We start from the raw sequence: 18,774 nt of genomic DNA on the forward strand, positions 1-18,774 counted from the left end.
TATCTACGACTTATAGTCCGGTGCGGCTAATATATGTAAGGAAGAAAAAAAATGATTCTAAAATTTGTTGGATGCGGCTTAAATATCTGTACGCCCTGTAGCCGGGAAATTAGGGTAATTCAGTGTTAATATATAAGTGGGCCTCCAGGTGAAAAGGTTTTGCCACGAGGCGAAAAATAACCCAAATAACTCAAATGAGGACATGGGTGTACCTTGCAGACGTAAGGCATCTCTCCTGGTTTGTGGTTGGACTTCATGTGGTTCAGGAAGGCCGACTCGTTATCAAAGGACCACTCGCAGATGCGACACGTGCCTGCGGAGAGACAAAGACAAGCGGTCGAGCAGACGCCAAAACACGTGAAGCCATTCGCTTTGCCCTACTCGGCGAAGGGGCGGGGCCATGCACCAGCTCCCGGTGGCTCTGCAGCTGAGCTGGAGAGGAAAACTGTCGGAAGCAGAAGGTGCACAGCTTCTTCACGTCGCCTCCTCGTACCAGCGGCGAGTGCTGCAGCGTGTGCTGCACCAACCTGCGCACAACCAACACGGGTGTTGCGTGTGTGAAGCCTCAGTCGCACGGACCTTTAACAGCGGCTGCACCCCCCACCTCAGGTTGTTGTTGACAGGCTGGGAGCAGACTTGGCAGGTAAAGCTGGAGGCTTTGACCCCCAAAGGGTGTGGCCCCCTCCCACCTTGGCTCCCTTCCAGCGTTCCGTAGTAGAACTCGTCCACACTCAGGACCACCTTGCGGCGCCCCGGGGCTAACTCCCCACTTGGGAGGGACCCTTTCAAAGGGGAGGGGCCCGGCGCTGCTGGGTCATGTGAAACACAAACACAATCCCATACACTTTTGCTTCAACGCTCGAGCGCGGCGTCACATGCAACATAAACAATCGGAGAAGTACTCATGCTGCTGCACGGCGGCATTGCGTCGATCACGCCTGATGACTCCGAGGCTTTGGCCCCGCCCATCTGAGACATGTAAAGGCTCACTAGAAGAAAAGACATCCAAAAAATTAGGGTTGGGTGATATGGCCTAAAATCTGTATCACGAGAGATATATATAGACATACATACATATGTATGTCTATATATACTGTGTGTATATATATATATATATATATATATATATACTGTATATACATATAGACACATATATATACAAATACCGGTACATGTATACACATATATATGTATCTATATATATATATATATATATATAGATACATATATATATATATATATATATAATTACATGTATACACATATATATGTATCTTGTGGTGCCCAAAGATTCACAGCCCTAAAATATATACACATATGTATATATACATATACATACTGTATATATACACACACACATTATTACATACATAATAATACATTATACATAATAATTCTTCTGTTTGGATGATTAACATTAGTTTTGGCCAATAAATGTGGGTATTGATGCGATACCAAGTAGTTACAGAGACAGCATTGGTCATACCAATACTGTTACTCATACTTCAAATTTCCAAGAGCATAAATCATTTTTGATCAGACATTATATTTAAACAAAAACACAGGATGGCACCATAACGATATTAATCAAATATTTAAATGATTGACTTATTCCCTTTTATTACATCAAATATTTTGAGTAAAGTCAATATTGAAACATCGGCCAAAACGAATGTGTCTGATTTAAATAATTTGATATATATTGAAATATAATGCATGAATTTATATACTGTATATATATTCAATATTTAAAATATGTAATAAAAACATATTAAAAAAAATATAGATAAAAAAATATTTAATTTCTTAATGTCCTCCTGTGTGCACTGACTTTTTTACTGAACTTGTAAACAATGACAACAACAAAAAAGACAAAAAACATTTTGTTACAATTAAAAATATAAATGTAATCACTGTAGTATTGACCAAATACCGATACTACACTTGGAATCGTTCCTGTCGATATTTGCATCGATCCGCCTAGCCCTGTTTATATTCAAGAGCTCTAGCTCAGCGGTTGGCATGGCTTACTGTATCCTCCTACGGCGGGGGTCGGCAACCCGCGGCTCTAGAGCCGCATGCGGCTCTTTAGCGCCATCCTAGTGGCTCTCTGGAGCTTTTTCAAAAATGTATGAAAAATGAAAAAAGATGAGGGGGAAAAAAATATTTTTTGTTTTAGTATGTTTTCTGTCGGAGGACAAACATGACACAAACCTCCCTAATTGTTATAAATCACACTGTTTATATTAAACATGCTTCACTGATTCGAGTATTTGGCGAGCGCCGTTTTGTCCTACTAATTTTGGCGGTCCTTGAACTCACCTTAGTTTGTTTACATATATAACTTTCTCCGACTTCCTAGAACGTGTTTTATCCTTTTTCTGTCTCATTTTGTCCACCAAACTTTTAACTTTGTGCATGAATGCACAAAGGTGAGTTTTGTCGATGTTATTGACATGTGTAGAGTGCTAATCAGACATATTTGGTCACTGCATGACTGCAAGCTAATCGATGCTAACATGCTATTTAGGCTAGCGATATGTACATATTGCATCATTATGGCTCATTTGTAGCTACATTTGTGGTCATCTAGTTTCCTTTAAGTCCTCTTAATTCAATGTATATTTCATGACACACTATCTGTATGTAATATGGCTTTTAATTTTTTGCGGCTCCAGACAAATGTGTTTTTGTATTTTTGGTCCAATATGGCTCTTTCGACATTTTGGGTTGCCGACCCCTGTCCTACGGTGTGTAACGTAGCATGGTGAGCTAGTCCCCATCCTCCAGTGATAATGGTACTTGTAGGCATACACCGTAGAGGCGAGAATTGGTGACTTGCACTGTAGAGGGACCTTTAGCAGCTGGCTTGCTAGCGAGGACGCTACATTGAGTTGACGCCACCATACTTGAAAGACAGCTAGAATGTGTCATCAACATGCATCATCACCATATTAGATAATGTTAAAAGCTCTATCGTCGACCAAATGTATGTTATTTCTATCGTACATCATCAACATCCGTGTTTTTTAACATAACGGGCCGCCAAAAGTTTCAGTTGTAATACACTTTCCCACCACTGTGGCAGTAATGACAATATCAAACAAACAGAAGAAATTTGGAGCTAAAGTCATCGAGAAGTTTCTTAAGCGCCAAAATCATGACTAAAGGGGTGAAGCTGTATTTTCATTTGCACTTTAATTTTATTGACAGTTTATTTAAAAAACTTGTACATTTATCACAAATTTTGCGTAATTGTATGTAAATAAAAATGTCAGCAGTATTCATGAGTCACTTTTTTGTTAATATATTTGTTTAGTACCTGTTTTTGTAATCAGCCTGGCCTAAGCCTTGATAATAATCTTTGTAATCAACACATACTTTCATATCATTTGACAAGGTTGTAAACTGTAAGTACCGTATTTTCCAGACTATGAGGCGCACTTAAAATCCTTTTTTCCCCTCAAAATTCGACAGTGCGCCTTATAAACCGGTGCGCCTAATGCAAGGAATAAGTTTGGTTGAGCTTACTCACAACGAAGTAAGTTGATTTGGTACATGGTGTAATGACAAGTGTGACCAGTAGATGGCAGTCAAACATAAGAGATAAGTGTAGGCTGCACCGTTTGATGTGCTTCAACATAGGAGTATTATTATGGTGTGTGTATAAGGTAAGACATTATCTGGCGTTTTGTTTTGCAATATTATGCAAAAGCAACTTTTCTTACCTTCTGGTACATGCTGATCTGTATTTGGGATCTGCATAAATCCTGAAAAATTGCGCACGTCCCCCTCTGTAGTCGATAAGCTTCTTCTTTTTCTCTATCTTCTTATGTGGCATTCATCCTCCGCTGTTGCCATTTCTAATACAAAGTAGTGTAAAGTTCTTACTTGTATCTGTCAGTAACCTCGCCATGAAAGCGCTAAAACATACCGGTGTAGTGAGTTTACATTATTCACCCAAGGAACTTTAGTTATTAGAGTTCCGGTCGGACACTTTTTCACGGGACAAAATCCGGTGTTGTTGTTTCCGGATGAGGAGATGCTGCTCCGTTATTGATCTAAGTAATGTCAGAATGTCATTAAAACAGTTAGATCCATCTTTTGACACTTCTTCCACTCCCGCCCTTGCACGCTACAGCAAAGATGACAGGGAGAAGACGCTGCCGAAGGTGATCCACGTAAATAAGACCGCCCACAAAATGGCGCATTCGGAAGCGACTGTCAGAAAGCGGCTTGAAGATGGTCTGTAGAACATAATCTATGCAACATTTTGACCAAAGAACCACCATTACATGTTATGTGGACCACAAGGAAGTGTTTTACATTTAGAAAAAAATAATAATAATATGACTCCTTTAATGCGCCCTATAATAAAACCTTATATATGAAAAAAGATTAAAAAAATAGACCATTCATCGGCAGTGCGCCTTATAATCCGGTGCGCCCTATGGTCCGGAAAATACGGTAGGTTAGATATATTTATTGAACATGATTAAAATCAGTGCTAATATTTGAGTGGGCCCGGAGTGCTCTGTAGTGGAAAATCAATCAATGGACTGATAGTCTTAGGACCCTCCCCTCACTGACCATGACCCGCCTTGCTGGGGTGGATGGTTAGCGCAGCGGGCAGATGCAGGGAGGCGGGCTCTGTGGGGACTCCTGTGAGCGCGGAGGAGGGCCTGGTCTGCGGCGGGGCGGAGGCCATGCCCACAACGGGTCGCACCAACGCACCAACCGGTGGGGCTGTGCGGACAAGAAGCGTCGTCAGTACGGAAGGTGAACATACTTGCACACGATCAAAAAGCCCGGCGCCACCTACTGTGAATGAGCGTGAGCGGGGTCACCGGCTGACCCGGCGGCAGGTTTAGGACCAGAGAAGAACCGGGCCTCGTGCCCTGCAGCGGGAAACCCTGCACGGGAATCACACACACACGTCACCTCGCTCTGTCGGGTAGTCTGCACTACTTTTGTTTGGAGTACCTGAGCGGTTAGGAGGAGGGGCGTGGCCGTGCCAGGGGCGGCCGGGAGGAAGAGCGCCCCCCTGTTTGTCTGCGTCAGGATGAGGGGAGTGGCCTGGGACACCAGGGGTGTGGCGGAGGAAGAGGGAGGAAGAGGGGGCGGCATCAGCGAGGATGGCGATGACGACACTGAGGAAGAAAGAAAGGCGCAGTCAATTTGTTGTGACTCACTTCAACACCTGGGGACAGGTGTGCGTGACGCACCATAGTCTACGTCGTCTTCGTCCACGCTGGCATCCACCTGTTGCCATGGCTCCAGCTCCTCCTCCTCACACTCCATAAACAACTCGGTGTCCATGTTGCTACGGAAACCACAGGACGGCATCACGGCGTCAGACATTTTCGCAGTGAATTATGGGATACCACACGTTAGAATATGCCTTCCAGAAGTGTTTGGATACACCATGTCCGGCAGGGGGCGCTGAGACACAACACTACCTTTTCTTCTACGGTCTGGCGGATAAAACCCGCGCGTGCCAAAAAAGGACCGGGTGGGGGGTCCAAGTAATCCTAACGGAACCGGGACACCGGTTCGCTCCTTGTCGCCGTCTGCAGGCTGCGGCGCCTTGGAGTCTCTAAGCACCGCCCCTGCGATGCACCGAACGCTCCCTAAATGCTCGGTGCGGCTCTGGTCGTGAAGCAGACCGAGTCGAGCCGAGCCGAGCCGAGCCGTTCTTACCTGCGCGGGAACGTGAAGCCAGACAACGCGGACGAGGTGCAGCAGACGACAAACCTAAGAGGCAGGACTTCCGGTTGCTTTTTGTGTCTCTTCCTGTTTGTTCACGTTCCTCTGACGTCACTTCCCTTTTAGGACGCCGTCGTTGTGACTGAGTTCATCTTTATTGTTCGTCAGTTGGAACGAGTTCGACTAAAGAGCCGGCGAAGAAAATGTGCAAGGACGCCGAAGAAAACGAACAAACTCAAAAGCACCGCGTTGGCCTGGCCGCCATGTTGATTGCGTTGTTTTCGCTTCTGGGCGGAGCTACACGTTGTGACGTCACAACGAAAAAACAGACGGAATTGAAAAAATATATAACTATTTTTTTTAAATAATCATTAATTAAATGTGTCAAGGTGAAGTATGTACTAGACTATTATGTATTTATGGTAGGGGTGGGTGATACTGCACATTTTGATGCCAAGCCTATAACAAGTGAAAACAGGATAATTGAATGATTCAGTAATTTTGACTTCTTAATGTGTATAATAATAATTATATGCAAACAAACAAAAATACATCCCCAAACGTATATGTTATAATAATAGTACAACAGTACAAGACAATACATCACCAAAAACAAAGAATTATTCGTAAACAATATTTTCTTAATCATCACAATTAAAAAAAAAACACAACACATTTAAAAAAAAAAAAAAGTAAATCAATTATTATTATTATTTTTTAAATTAATAGATTAAAAAAAATAGACTTTTTCCAAGCCTCCTCTTTGTGCAACAAGGAGCTTTTCTAACCTGTAACCTGTTTTGAAAACGTTTCATAATAATTGGTGTACCATAAAACAATACAATAAAACAATGATTTCCTTTTAACACATACAGTTGTTACATAAATAATTATCTAAACAAAAGCAAAAAGTATTGGCTAGGTATGATGAAAAAAAAAAAATCACATTTTAATTGTAAGTATTTTTCATTCAGAGTGCATTAATTCCTATTTCCAATAATCGATTTTTGAAATACATTTTTAAAAATGTTTTTTCAGCCATTTCCTGGCTTTGCTCACTTTCCGTATGAATTATACACTTTAAGCTTAAAATGTATATACAAAATAATATATAATTGCAAGAATCATGTTGAATCGAGAATCAATTCTGAATCGAATTGGGAGTTGTTGTAAGATTCACAGTATTGGCTCCTAAAATCCCTTTGCTTTCTCTCCTGTGTCCAATGACTTTTTACCCGAGTTTCTATATATACTTTCTATATATGGATATATAATGTATATTTGACCAACACAACAATAATACATGGATAATACTCCTTAAAAGGCACTGACAAATATAGATCTCATTACACTAGTATCGATCCGATACTGACACTTCTAGGGAGGATTACCGAATTTGGAACTTTTACAGGTATCGACCAAATTCCGTCGGTACTACCGGGTATCGGGTACGGCGTGGCGTGGTGGGAGGGTTCCAGATTCGCTCCCTGCCTCTTGCCATCCAAATCAAGGGCAAGACACTTCACCCTTGCCCGCAGTGCCTCTCACACTGGTGAATGAATGATAGGCGGTGGTCGGAGGGGCCTTAGGCGCAAATTGGCAGCCACGCTTCCGTCAGTCTACCCCAGAGCAGATGTGGCTACAAATGTAGCTTACCATAGTGGAGTGAATGAATGATGGATTCTCACTTCTCTGTGAGCGCTTTGAGTATCTAGTTGATAGAAAAGCGCTATATAAATCTAATCCATTATTATTATTATCGATTCACGTAAAATCAAACGTTGCCATATTTCCATATTTTTGTTGCATGTGACTTCATGTCCTGTTGCAGACTAAACACCAGCTCACGTAAACAATCTCTCGGAGTAATGTTGCACCAACAAAGCATGCTCGGTAGAAAACGCTCCGACGTAAAGTAAGGCTCCACCCGTTGAAAACGCACAAGCTGGGTGCTAACTTACATTGGGTTTTCAATAGACAGGCTACTATTAGCATTAGCGATTTTACATGCCGAATTCAACACCTCGACATTTGGTAATGAAAATTACAACAAAAAGACGAATGTTACAATCAAACAGCTGGTGTCTAATAAGCACATTACTTACAGTATAAATACTTTGTAGGGCGCAACATAACACAATCAGCTTCCATCTTAATGTCTTGGAAGTGCAACTGCACTGCAAATGAGACAACGTATACGTCAACAAGATGAAACAACTGGACAGCACAGTTCTGATATTCAGCTAATTTTTAAATGTTATAATAAAAAATAACTTTTATTATGAAACATTTAACATTTGTCAACACACACAAAATTGGTACCGTTGAGTACCGGTATCGGTTCAAATGTGGACGGTACCCATCCCTATAGACCAAGGCTACTCAACTACATAATGTGTACACACACACATATATATATATATATATATATATATATATATATATATATATATATATATATATATATATCTACAGTATATACACACACATATATATATACATATATATATACATATATCCATCCATCCATCCATTTTCTACCGCTTATTCCCTTTGGGGTCGCGGGGGGTGCTGGAGCCTATCTCAGCTACAATCGGGCGGAAGGCGGGGTACACCCTGGACAAGTCGCCACCTCATCGCAGGGCCAACACAGATAGACGGACAACATTCACACTCACATTCACACACTAGGGCCAATTTTTTAGTGTTGCCAATCAACTTATCCCCAGGTGCATGTCTTTGGAAGTGGGAGGAAGCCGGAGTACCCGGAGGGAACCCACGCAGTCACGGGGAGAACATGCAAACTCCACACAGAAAGATCCCGAGCCCGGGATTGAACCCAAGACTACTCAGGACCTTCGTATTGTGAGGCAGACGCACTAACCCCTCTGCCACCGTGAAGCCCATATACATATGTATATATATATATATATACATATGTAAATATATATTAATGTGGGCGTGTTCTTGAAGACCGGACAAATCAGGTCTCGTTTCACATAAAAGGTTGACCGGATCAAGTCACATGACCAACACGACGGCTGCACCCGCCCTCTGACAGGAAGTTGTGGTCAAGTGTGTGCGTGCTTTTTAATCCCATGTAATCAGGTTTAATCTGGCCCCGCCCCCTCCTTGTTCTGCCGTTGCTCGGCCACTCAGCGCACTTGTGGACCTGCAACATGAGAGCTGGGACTGGCGCTGCTTTTCTGGTGCTGCCGGTGTCCGGTGGGTCGGAGGCGGCGGCAGCGGCTGCGGAGGAGGCGGAGGGTCGGGGGGGCACGCTGGTCCGTGGCGGGGCGCTACTGGGAGTACTTTTGATCTGTGAGATGACCTTTTAATGAGCATGGTCTAATGTGGTCATTATCCGTCATCTGCTCACCAACGTGTGTGTGTGTGTGTGTGTGTGTACAGGTGTGGCGGTGCTGCGCAGGTGGATCGCAGGCGGAGTGTGTCGCAGCCGGCGGCGTCAGGACGGGAAAACAGTGTTGGTGACGGGCGCCAACACGGGCATCGGCAAGGAGACATGCCGAGAGTTGGCGCGCAGGGGTGAGTGGGCGGCCATCTTTGTCAGGGCAAAGCAGGAAGTGTCCGTCTAAAGTGCCGCTTCTTGAAAAAGTATTCCAGAGAGTACTTAAAGGAGAACTGCACTTTTTGGGGGGAATCTTCACAATCATTATGAGAGACATGAAGACAAAATGTTGTTTTTTTTCCGCTTTCTAACATGAAAAAGTCGGCTCGTTCTTGGTGGCTAGCAATGCAGCTAATGTTAGAAATCAATTCTAACTCTAAATCACTTTAAAAATGCATTCAAAAACAGTTAACAATACTTTATTTACGTTCCATAACCTGTATAATAACCAAGCTGTAGCAACATTGTTATTGTAAGAGCGAACACTGAGGAACTATTTTTCTAGCATACTAACACATCAGCGTGCTACGGTATTAGCCGTAAAACCTAGCTACGGCAAGAGATAAGATACCTTCTACGTCAGCACGAAACGCGTTTTGAGTTTGTAATGCACAACACTGCGATAGGACACCAATCTCTACTGACTGAAAAACATGAACAGTCATATTATAGTATCTGTAAAGTATTATTTCATGTTTTGTTTGTACACAGCTAGCCAGACAGCGTATGTACTGTAGTTGTAATAACACGCACGACATGCTGCGTGTATCATGGTCGATATTAAATTGACTCACTCGATGGACAGTTGTGTGCTAGGTCCAGCTGGCTGGGGACGTTTTTTCCAGTTTATTTTGGTAAGCACTCCATTCAGACAAAATAGCTTGGCTTCAAATTCCTCATTTATAGCACCAAAGTCATTTTCATTTCACTCTCTCGGCTTCCGTCTGCGCCAACGTCTCACCCTTCCATCCTGGTCGCTTCTAGAAGCAGCAGTTCATCCTCAGTATATTCAGCTTCAAAAATATAAGGTTGTGAATCCTCATTTGTCCAAAAATAGTCATCTTTGTTGTTTGTTACCAAGTCTGCCATAATTACAACACACAGACATGTGTTCTTGTCTCTCATAATGATGGTGAACGATAGGCAACATTCTAAAAACAAGTGCAGTTCCCCTTTAAGAAGTGTAAAAAAGAAGAATTTGATCACCTGTTGACCCCCTTACGAAAATATGAACAGTCTGGAGCAGTGATTCTCAAACTGTGGTACGCGGTTGCCATCTAGTGGTACGCCAAAGAATCACCTGATTAAATATTCATACAGTGTCACTGTTCAAATTGTGTGTAATCTTACAGTGACCAAACATATTAAATATACTTGTTAAATAAAACTTCTGCTTTGTTTTTAATTAAATACTCAGGCATACTGCGCTACTGTATTTTAATGTTGGTCGCTTTGGTGGTACTTGGTGAAAAAAGTTTGAGAACGACCGGGCAACAATGTTTATGCTTTGTTGTACATGAATTTGCCTTTTAAAACCCGAAAGCGCCAAATGTATCATAAGTGATACATAAGATTTTGAGCCTTCTACATGTTTTATTTATATATATATATATATATATATATATATATATATATATATATATATATATATATATATATATAAAATATGTAGAAGGCTCAAAATCTTATGTATCACTTATGATACATTTATTTTCATATATATATATATATATATATATATATATATATATATCTGTGTATATGTATAGAGATATTTTATGTTTTGGTTCATTATAAAAAATAACAAACAAATATTTTGTGACCGGATGTATCAAATATGATACAAACTGAAAGTCATATATGGAAATTGATTTTTGAAAAAAAAAAAGTTTTGTTCAAAGAAGCTCCACTTTCAAAAAATTAGAGTTTTCTGTCAATTATTTAGCTGATCAGGCTTTTTAATAATAATAAAAATATAAAAATTATATTGACAGATTTGTTTGTCTCCACGGTGATGGCACAGACTAGAAATAGTCTGACATTAGCGCTTTAAAGCACGATGACATCACTCAGGTCAAAGTTCACAGGAAGCTGAGTAATGCTGTTTGAGCTGATTACAATGTAATCGCCCCCTACCCCCCTCCCCCTCGCAGGAGCGCGCGTGGTGATGGCGTGCAGAGACCTGGCGCGGGCCGAGCGGGCCGCCGAGGAGATCCGCCAGTCGACGGGGAACGGTAACGTGGTGATCAGACACCTGGACCTGGCCTCGCTTTACTCCGTCAGACAGTTTGCCAAAGAGTTTTTGGACAGCGAGGACCGACTGGACATCCTCGTCAACAACGCCGGTACGCAATCGTCCGTCCATCTCGGCGGCGTCCGTCTCACCGTGCCGTCTCGTCCCCTCAGGCGTGATGATGTGTCCAAAATGGCTGACGGAGGACGGCCTGGAGACTCAGCTCGCCGTCAATCATCTAGCCCACTTCCTTCTGACCAACTTGCTGCTTCCGAAACTGAAGAGCTCCGCCCCCAGTCGCGTGGTCACCGTTTCGTCCATCGCCCACCGGGGGGGTATGACCTCTGACCTTTGACCCCTTTGGCCTTTTGTTGAGCGTTTGTCGTCCTCAGGTCGCATCGACTTTGACGACTTGTTGTTCGACAAGAGGCCGTACAGTCCGCTGGTCAGCTACCAGCAGAGCAAGCTCGCCAACGTGCTCTTCAGCAGGGAACTCGCACGACGCCTCCGAGGTCTAGCACGCACGCACGCACGCAAGCACGCTCCCACGCACACATAACAGCACCCTGAAAAAAAATTGGTAGATTTTACGGTTAAAAAAAACGAGGCAGGTCAGTTGCCAGAATTTTACTGGATCGTTACAACAAATTACTGTAAATAGAAAAACAGTACCACTTTTATTCTTACGGTAAAATTCTAAATATCTACTGACTTGTTTTCAGTGCACTATATAAAAATACATTTGTAGATTTTGCTGCAAAAAATGACAGCTCAGTCATCCAAATTTTTTAATGTCAATTTTTTTTCAAATTTTAACTTTAATTTTTTGGTGTAATTTTTTTTAATTTTATTTTTAATTCTAATTAATTTTTGACCAAATGTTTAATTTAATTTTAAAATGTGTATTTAATTGAAATGAAAATGTTTAATTTAATGAATTAATTATTTTTTCTTTCACCGTAAAAATTTATGGTTTTTACTACAGGTGCACAAAAAAATGTACATCCTAATCGCGATTATTATTCACCTTGATTTTAAATCCATGTATAATTTTTAATTTAATTTCGATTTTTTAAAAAGTGGGGTTTTTTTGTAAGTATTACTTAAATAAACCAAAACGTTTTTATGCCATCTCCAAAGTTTCATTGGCGATTGCAAGAATCGGTTTGAATCTAGAATAGATTCTGAATCGAATTGTCACCCCAGGAGTCGTAATTGAATGCATTCGTTAGGTGCTCAAAGATTCACACAAATAGTTTTTACATCAAATGACTGCAAATCGAAAAACAGTACCACTTTTATTTTTACGGTAAAATTCTAAATATCTACTGACTTGTTTTAAGTGCACTATAGAAAAATACATATGTAGATTTTGCTGTAAAAAATTACAGCTCAATTGTCAACATTTTTTATCCAAATTTTAACAAAAAATGTTTGTGTAATTTTTCTTTTATTTTTAAATAGAATGTATTTTTAATAACATTTTTAATTTTATTTTAAAATGTATTTATGTAAATGAAAATGGTTAATTTAATTTAATGAATTACATTTTAATTTTTTTTACCGTAAAATTTATAGTGGTTTTTACATTCAAATTTACATCCAAATTGTGATTCTTATTCACCTTGATTTTAAATCGATTTATAATTTTAAATAAAATTTCCATTTTAAAAAAAGTGTCTTTTTGTAAGTATTAATAAAAATAAAACAACGTTTTCAAGCCATCTCCAAATTTCATTGGAGTTTGCGAGAATCGGTTTTAATCGAGAATCGATTCTAAATCGAATTGTCACCCCAGGAGTCGTAATCAGATGGATTCGTTTGGTGCTCAAAGATTCGTACAAATAGTTTTTACATCAAATGACTGCAAATGTAAAAACAGTACCACTTTTATTTTTACGGTACAATACTGGTCACTCAGTTGTTGTTTTTTACTGTAATATCTACTGACTTTGTTTTTTAGTGCACCAAAGAAAACACATATGTAGATTTTGCTGTAAAATAAAATGACAGCTCATTTGTCAAAATTGTTCATTTAAATCTTTTATTTAGATTTTAAATGTGAATTATTAATTTAATAAATGTTTTTGTATTATTGTACCATAAAATTTATGGTGTTTTTTACTACAGGTTCACCCAGATCTTTCAAATCGATTTAAAAAAAAAGAAGGTAAAACAATTTTTTTTTTGCTAATATTAATATGAAAAAAAAACATTTTAAGGCCATCTCCAAAGTTTCATTCTAATTATTAATCCAAATAATACATTGCGAGAATGGGTTTGGTTCGAGAATCGATTCTGAATGAAATCAACACCCCTAAAATCGAATCGCTAGGTGCCCAAAGAGTCACACCAATAGTTTTTACACCAAATTCCTGTAAATGAAAAACAGTACCACTTTTATTTTTAAAGTAAAATTCTGGTTCCTCTAATATCTACTGACTTGTTTTCAGTGCATTAAAGAAAAATAAATCAGTAGATTTTGCTGTAAAAAAATGACAGTTCCTTCGTCAAAACTTTTTCATTACATTTTTGATTGTAATTTTTAATCAAATAAAATTTTTATTTTTATTTTACAGCAAAATGTATGGTGGGTTTTACTAGCACTGCACAAAAAATCAATTCACAGCCGAATCGCGATTCTTATTCACGATTCTGAATCCATTTAAAAAAAAATCTATTACAAAGAAAAAGTTTTAAAAACATTTTTTTTAGTATCAATTAAAAAATAATGTGTTTAAGCCATCTCCAAAGTTTCATTATAATTATTATACTAAATGATCCATTGCGAGAATGGGTTTAAATCGAGAAATGATTCTGAATCGAATTGTTACAGCAGGAATCGGATTGAATCGTTAGGTGCCCAAAGATTCACGCTTGCAGTTTCGACACCATATTACTGTAAATTGACAAACATTTTTTTAGTACCACTCTATTGTAATAATGCTAATTTATCACAGGTAAATAAAATATAATGGTAGTAGTTTTTTGTATTTTAGTAATTTTACAGTAAAAGTCTGCCAATTGAGCTTTTACTGTAAAATTAATTCTTTTTTTTTCCCACATCGAGGTCAAAACTTTTGTCCATACTTTTTCAAGGACCCAAGGGCCACTTTGATACATTTTTTTATATGAAAAATACTAAAAGCAATACATTATAGGTCAACGTATGCTAACATTTGAACAAAAACATCTCCATCTTACCTACGTGCTGGAGCTCAGTGTTTCTTAACCATAGGGCTGGAGCCCATTGTTTGGCTAGAGGGCCACCAAAATATCTGTTTCTCAGCTGTGGTTCATGTGGGCCGCAGCAGCACTCGGTTGTAATACACTTTTCCACCACTTGTGGCAGTAATGACAATATCAAACAAACAGAAGAAGTCTGGAACTAAAGTCAAAGAGAAGTTTCTTCGGCGCAAAAATTATGACTAAAGGGGTGAAGCTGTCTTTTCATTTGCACTTTAATTTTATTGAAAGTTTATTTCAGAAACATTTTTATTATTAATTTTGTTTATTGTAGCAGAACATAATTGTATGTACGTGTATTTTTTGTCAGTCCCTTCTTTATTTAGGGCCAAATTTAGAGAAAAAAATGTGTCTGGGGGCCAGTATATCTATTTTTAGGAAAACTAATACAAAACCTCACAAGGAAGTCTGATTGAATGCTAAAAATGTTATGACAGACCGCCTTAAAAACGGAATGGAATTTTTTTTTTTTCTATGAACGATATAACCCTGAATATTGACAACATATGAACGTCACACCCCCTCTCAATCGACATATTTTACAATCAAGCCAAATGCAACAAAAATGCAACAACAGCAAAATATGAACGTGAAGGGTAAAAAAACAAAAAACATCTACAATCTGATACATCACTAAGCTTTAGAACTTTCTTGTAAAAATCTCCTTCCGCGTCTGACCCTGACACCAACATTTCAGGCTGGCCGCTCTGGAAACGCTCCCCACCCACACTGCTTGGTGCCTCATCTGACCTGCTGTGACGTAGATTACCATAGTAACTAGTAGGGTTGTACAGTATACAGGTATTAGTATAGTACCGCGATACTTATGAATCATATTCGGTACCATACCGCCTCTGAAAAGTACCGCTCCGCCACACCCTAAGATTTTTTGTTAAAATAAAGCCAATAATGCAATTTTTTCTGGTCCCATTTATTTAGAAAAGTACCGAAAAGTATCAAAATAATATTGGTATCAGGACAACACTAGTCACTAAAATATCATGCAAAAGCGCAGATTCCAACCATTGAAATATGTTGTATAGTTCAAGACTTATGGTAATTAGAAAACATCACTGCACATCATAATGGCAGCTACAGTTTCCATCTTAAAGATCTAAAAAAAATATTTGGGAATGTTCGGCGGGCCTTAATTTGCCCAGGTCTGGCCTAAGGTTTGTTTATTAAATAAATAATAATTTTGTGATTAACACATTTGACAAGGTTGTAAATGATTGAATACTATTAAAATCAAGAGTAAGATGAATAATTCAGTGTTAATATTTGAGTGGGTGTCCCGGGGCCGTCTGTAGTGGAAAAGTTGGGCCCCCAGGGCAAAAAGGGTAGAATCCCTGTTATAGGGAACAAAATAAACGACTTGCAGTGCATCCAGAAAGTATTCACGGTGCTTCACAATTCCACATTATGTCACAGTCTTACTCCAAAATGGAATACTGGTAGTCATTTGTGTCCTCAAAATTCTACACACAATAAGTGAAGTGAATTATATTTATATAGCGCTTTTCTCTAGTGACTCAAAGCGCTTTTACATAGTGAAACCCAATATCTAAGTTACATTTAAACCAGTGTGGGTGGCACTGGGAGCAGGTGGGTAAAGTGTCTTGCCCAAGGACACAACGGCAGTGACTCGGATGGCGGAAGAGCGGATCGGACCTGGAACCCTCAAGTTGCTGACACGGCCACTCTACCAACCGAGCTATACCGCCCCAATACCCCATAATGACAATGTGTTTTAGAAATTCAGGATTATTTTCATGATCGTATTTTATTCATGTTAATTGTGTTTCCTTGCTTAATGTAACCGCTTTAAAGATATTGCAATTTGTTGTTATTATTATTACTATACAGTACATAATATTTACCAATATTGTTTAGCACACTGGAAGACGTATATTACGAGAAATGTGTACAGTTTTTCATCATGACAGTCCGCATGGAAATCATCAAATATCATATACAGTAAGACGCAGAGGTTGTCGGCCGTTTTGGTTTTAGGGTCCAGTTGAATTTTTTCATAGTTTTTTTATATATTGTTCAAGTTTGGGACGTGTTTATTTTGTCTTCAGAACAAAAAAAAATATTTTTGTGACACTGAAAGTTGGCGTCTCTCTGCCAGGTTCTGGAGTGTCCTCGTTCTGCCTGCACCCGGGTGTGATCCGGACCGAGCTGGGCCGCCACGTGGAGGGCTGGTTCCCCCTGTTGGGGACCGTGCTGAGGCTGCCCTCGCTCCTGTTCATGAAGACGCCGTGGCAGGGCTGCCAGACTAGCTTGTACTGCGCCGTGACGCCGGGCCTGGAGGACCAATCGGGGAGCTACTTCAGGTAGGAGAGGGGCGGGGCTTGTCACCGGTGCTAATGAATAAAGGCGCCCCCGGCTGTTTTTTCAGTGACTGCACCATGAAGGAAGCGGCGCCAGAGGGGCGAGACGACGAGGCGGCGGGCAGGCTTTGGCGAGAGAGCATGCGATTGGTCGAATTAAAAGAAACCTGCTGAACTTTGACCTCCACAGTGGCATCGTAACAATGTACGCAAACTGGAATAAAATGGAGAGAAAAAAACAACCTGTGTGAAATTTATCATTGCAAATATTCAAATAACACAACATTCCTTTTTATCTGTCTATTATAATTATTATGTTGTTAATGTGTTATTATTTATAACCAGCCCCCCCACCTTGTCAAAATCTCCCCAAACTTGTCCTATTTGTTTGTGCTGCACATTTTTTGTCCAACTATTAGTTTTTGTTAACGTTTTATAGTTTTAATCTTAACATTTTTTTGTTTTTATGTTATTTATTTACGTTTATATTATTAATGTTCTATAGTTTTCATGTTAATGTTATTAACATGTTTTAGTTTTTATTTTAAATTCTTTTTAGTTTGTATGTTATTAAAGTTCTATAGTTTTTATGTTAATGTTTTATAGTTTTTATGTTAAAATTTTTTAGTTTGTTATTAATGTTCTATAGTTTTTGTGTTAACATTTTTTAGTTTTTCTTATTACCGTTTTATAGTTTTTATGTTATTAACCTTTTATAGTTTGTATGTTAATGTGTTATAGTTTTTATGTTATTAACGTCTTAGTTTTTATGTTATCGTTTTTTAGTTTTTATAGTAACGTTTTATAGTTTTTATGTAATTTTTTTTAATAGTTTTTATGTTAGCGTTTTATAGTTTTTATGTTATTAATATTTTTTTATTTTTATGTTCCAATACCATTCTATAGTTTTTATGTTAACGTTTTTTAGTTAACGTTTTGCTTTTGTTAACGTTTTTTAGTTTTTATGGTAAGTTTTTTAGTTTTTATGTTATTTGCGTTTTTCAGTTTTTACGTTAACATTTGTTTACTTTTTATGTTATTAATGATCTGTAGTTTTTATGTTAACGTTTTTTAGTTTTCATGTTATTTACGTTTTTCAGTTTTTATATTAACGTTTTTTTAAAAGTTTTTTATGTTAACGTTTTTTAGTTTTTATGTTAATGTATAGTTTTTGTTAACGTTTTTTAGTTTATATGTTATTAACGTTTTTTATGTTATTACAATTTTATAGTTCTTATGTTATTCACGTTTTTTAGTTTATGTTAACGTTTTTATGTTATTAATGTTCTATAGTTTTTATGTTATTAACCCATCCATCCATCCATTTTCTACCGCTTGTCCCTTTTGGGGTCGCGGGGGTGCTGGAGCCCGGGATTGAACTCAGGACTACTCAGGACCTTCGTATTGTGAGGCACATGCACTAACCCACTACGCGCCGTGCTGCCATGTTATTAACGTTTTTTTAGTTTTATGTTTTTTTGTTTTTTTTTCATGTTATTTACGTTTTTCAGTTTTTATATTAACGTTTTTTTTGTTTTTATGTTAATGTTTTAAAGTTTTTGTTAATAACGTTTTATAGTTTTTATGTTAACGTTTTTTTTATGTTTTAATGTCGGTAACGTTTTATAGATTTTATGTTAACGTTTTATAGATTTATGTTAACGTATAGTTTTTGTTAACGTTTTATAGATTTTATGGTAACGTTTTTTAGTTTTTATGTTAACATTTTATAGTTTTTATGTTAACGTTTTTTAGTTTTTACGTTACTAATATTTTTGAAAAGGGACAAGCGGTAAAAAATGGATGGATGGATGTTTCATAGTTTTTATCTTACCGTTTTATAG

General features: G+C 38.5%; 2 protein-coding genes across 6 annotated transcripts in view; one reads left to right on the forward strand and one right to left on the reverse strand.

The window, feature by feature from the left end:
* pogzb (pogo transposable element derived with ZNF domain b) overlaps nt 1-18,774 on the reverse strand; it is a 35,807-nt gene that overhangs the window by 16,266 nt on the left and 767 nt on the right. The window contains exons 1-9 of one of the 5 annotated variants that reach the window (XM_061983023.2): nt 5,701-5,855; nt 5,226-5,323; nt 4,984-5,150; nt 4,823-4,913; nt 4,591-4,746; nt 903-989; nt 605-809; nt 382-527; nt 213-313 (exon numbers count right to left, since the gene is read on the reverse strand). In XM_061983023.2, the coding sequence (XP_061839007.1) occupies nt 213-313; nt 382-527; nt 605-809; nt 903-989; nt 4,591-4,746; nt 4,823-4,913; nt 4,984-5,150; nt 5,226-5,319 (1,047 nt within the window). In that variant the 5' untranslated portion in view covers nt 5,320-5,323; nt 5,701-5,855. The other 4 variants (XM_061983022.2, XM_061983024.1, XM_061983021.1 and 1 more) reach the window with 4 other exon arrangements.
* Nucleotides 8,472-17,154, forward strand: LOC133621140 (retinol dehydrogenase 13). The gene is made up of 7 exons (XM_061983029.1): nt 8,472-9,027; nt 9,118-9,252; nt 11,269-11,460; nt 11,522-11,683; nt 11,741-11,860; nt 16,729-16,933; nt 16,999-17,154. Exons 1-7 carry the CDS (start codon nt 8,886-8,888, stop codon nt 17,102-17,104), a joined length of 1,062 nt encoding a protein of 353 aa, XP_061839013.1. The 5' UTR covers nt 8,472-8,885; the 3' UTR covers nt 17,105-17,154.

The sequence above is a fragment of the Nerophis lumbriciformis genome, linkage group LG21 (assembly GCF_033978685.3).
Source record: "Nerophis lumbriciformis linkage group LG21, RoL_Nlum_v2.1, whole genome shotgun sequence".
NCBI lineage: Eukaryota > Metazoa > Chordata > Actinopteri > Syngnathiformes > Syngnathidae > Nerophis > Nerophis lumbriciformis.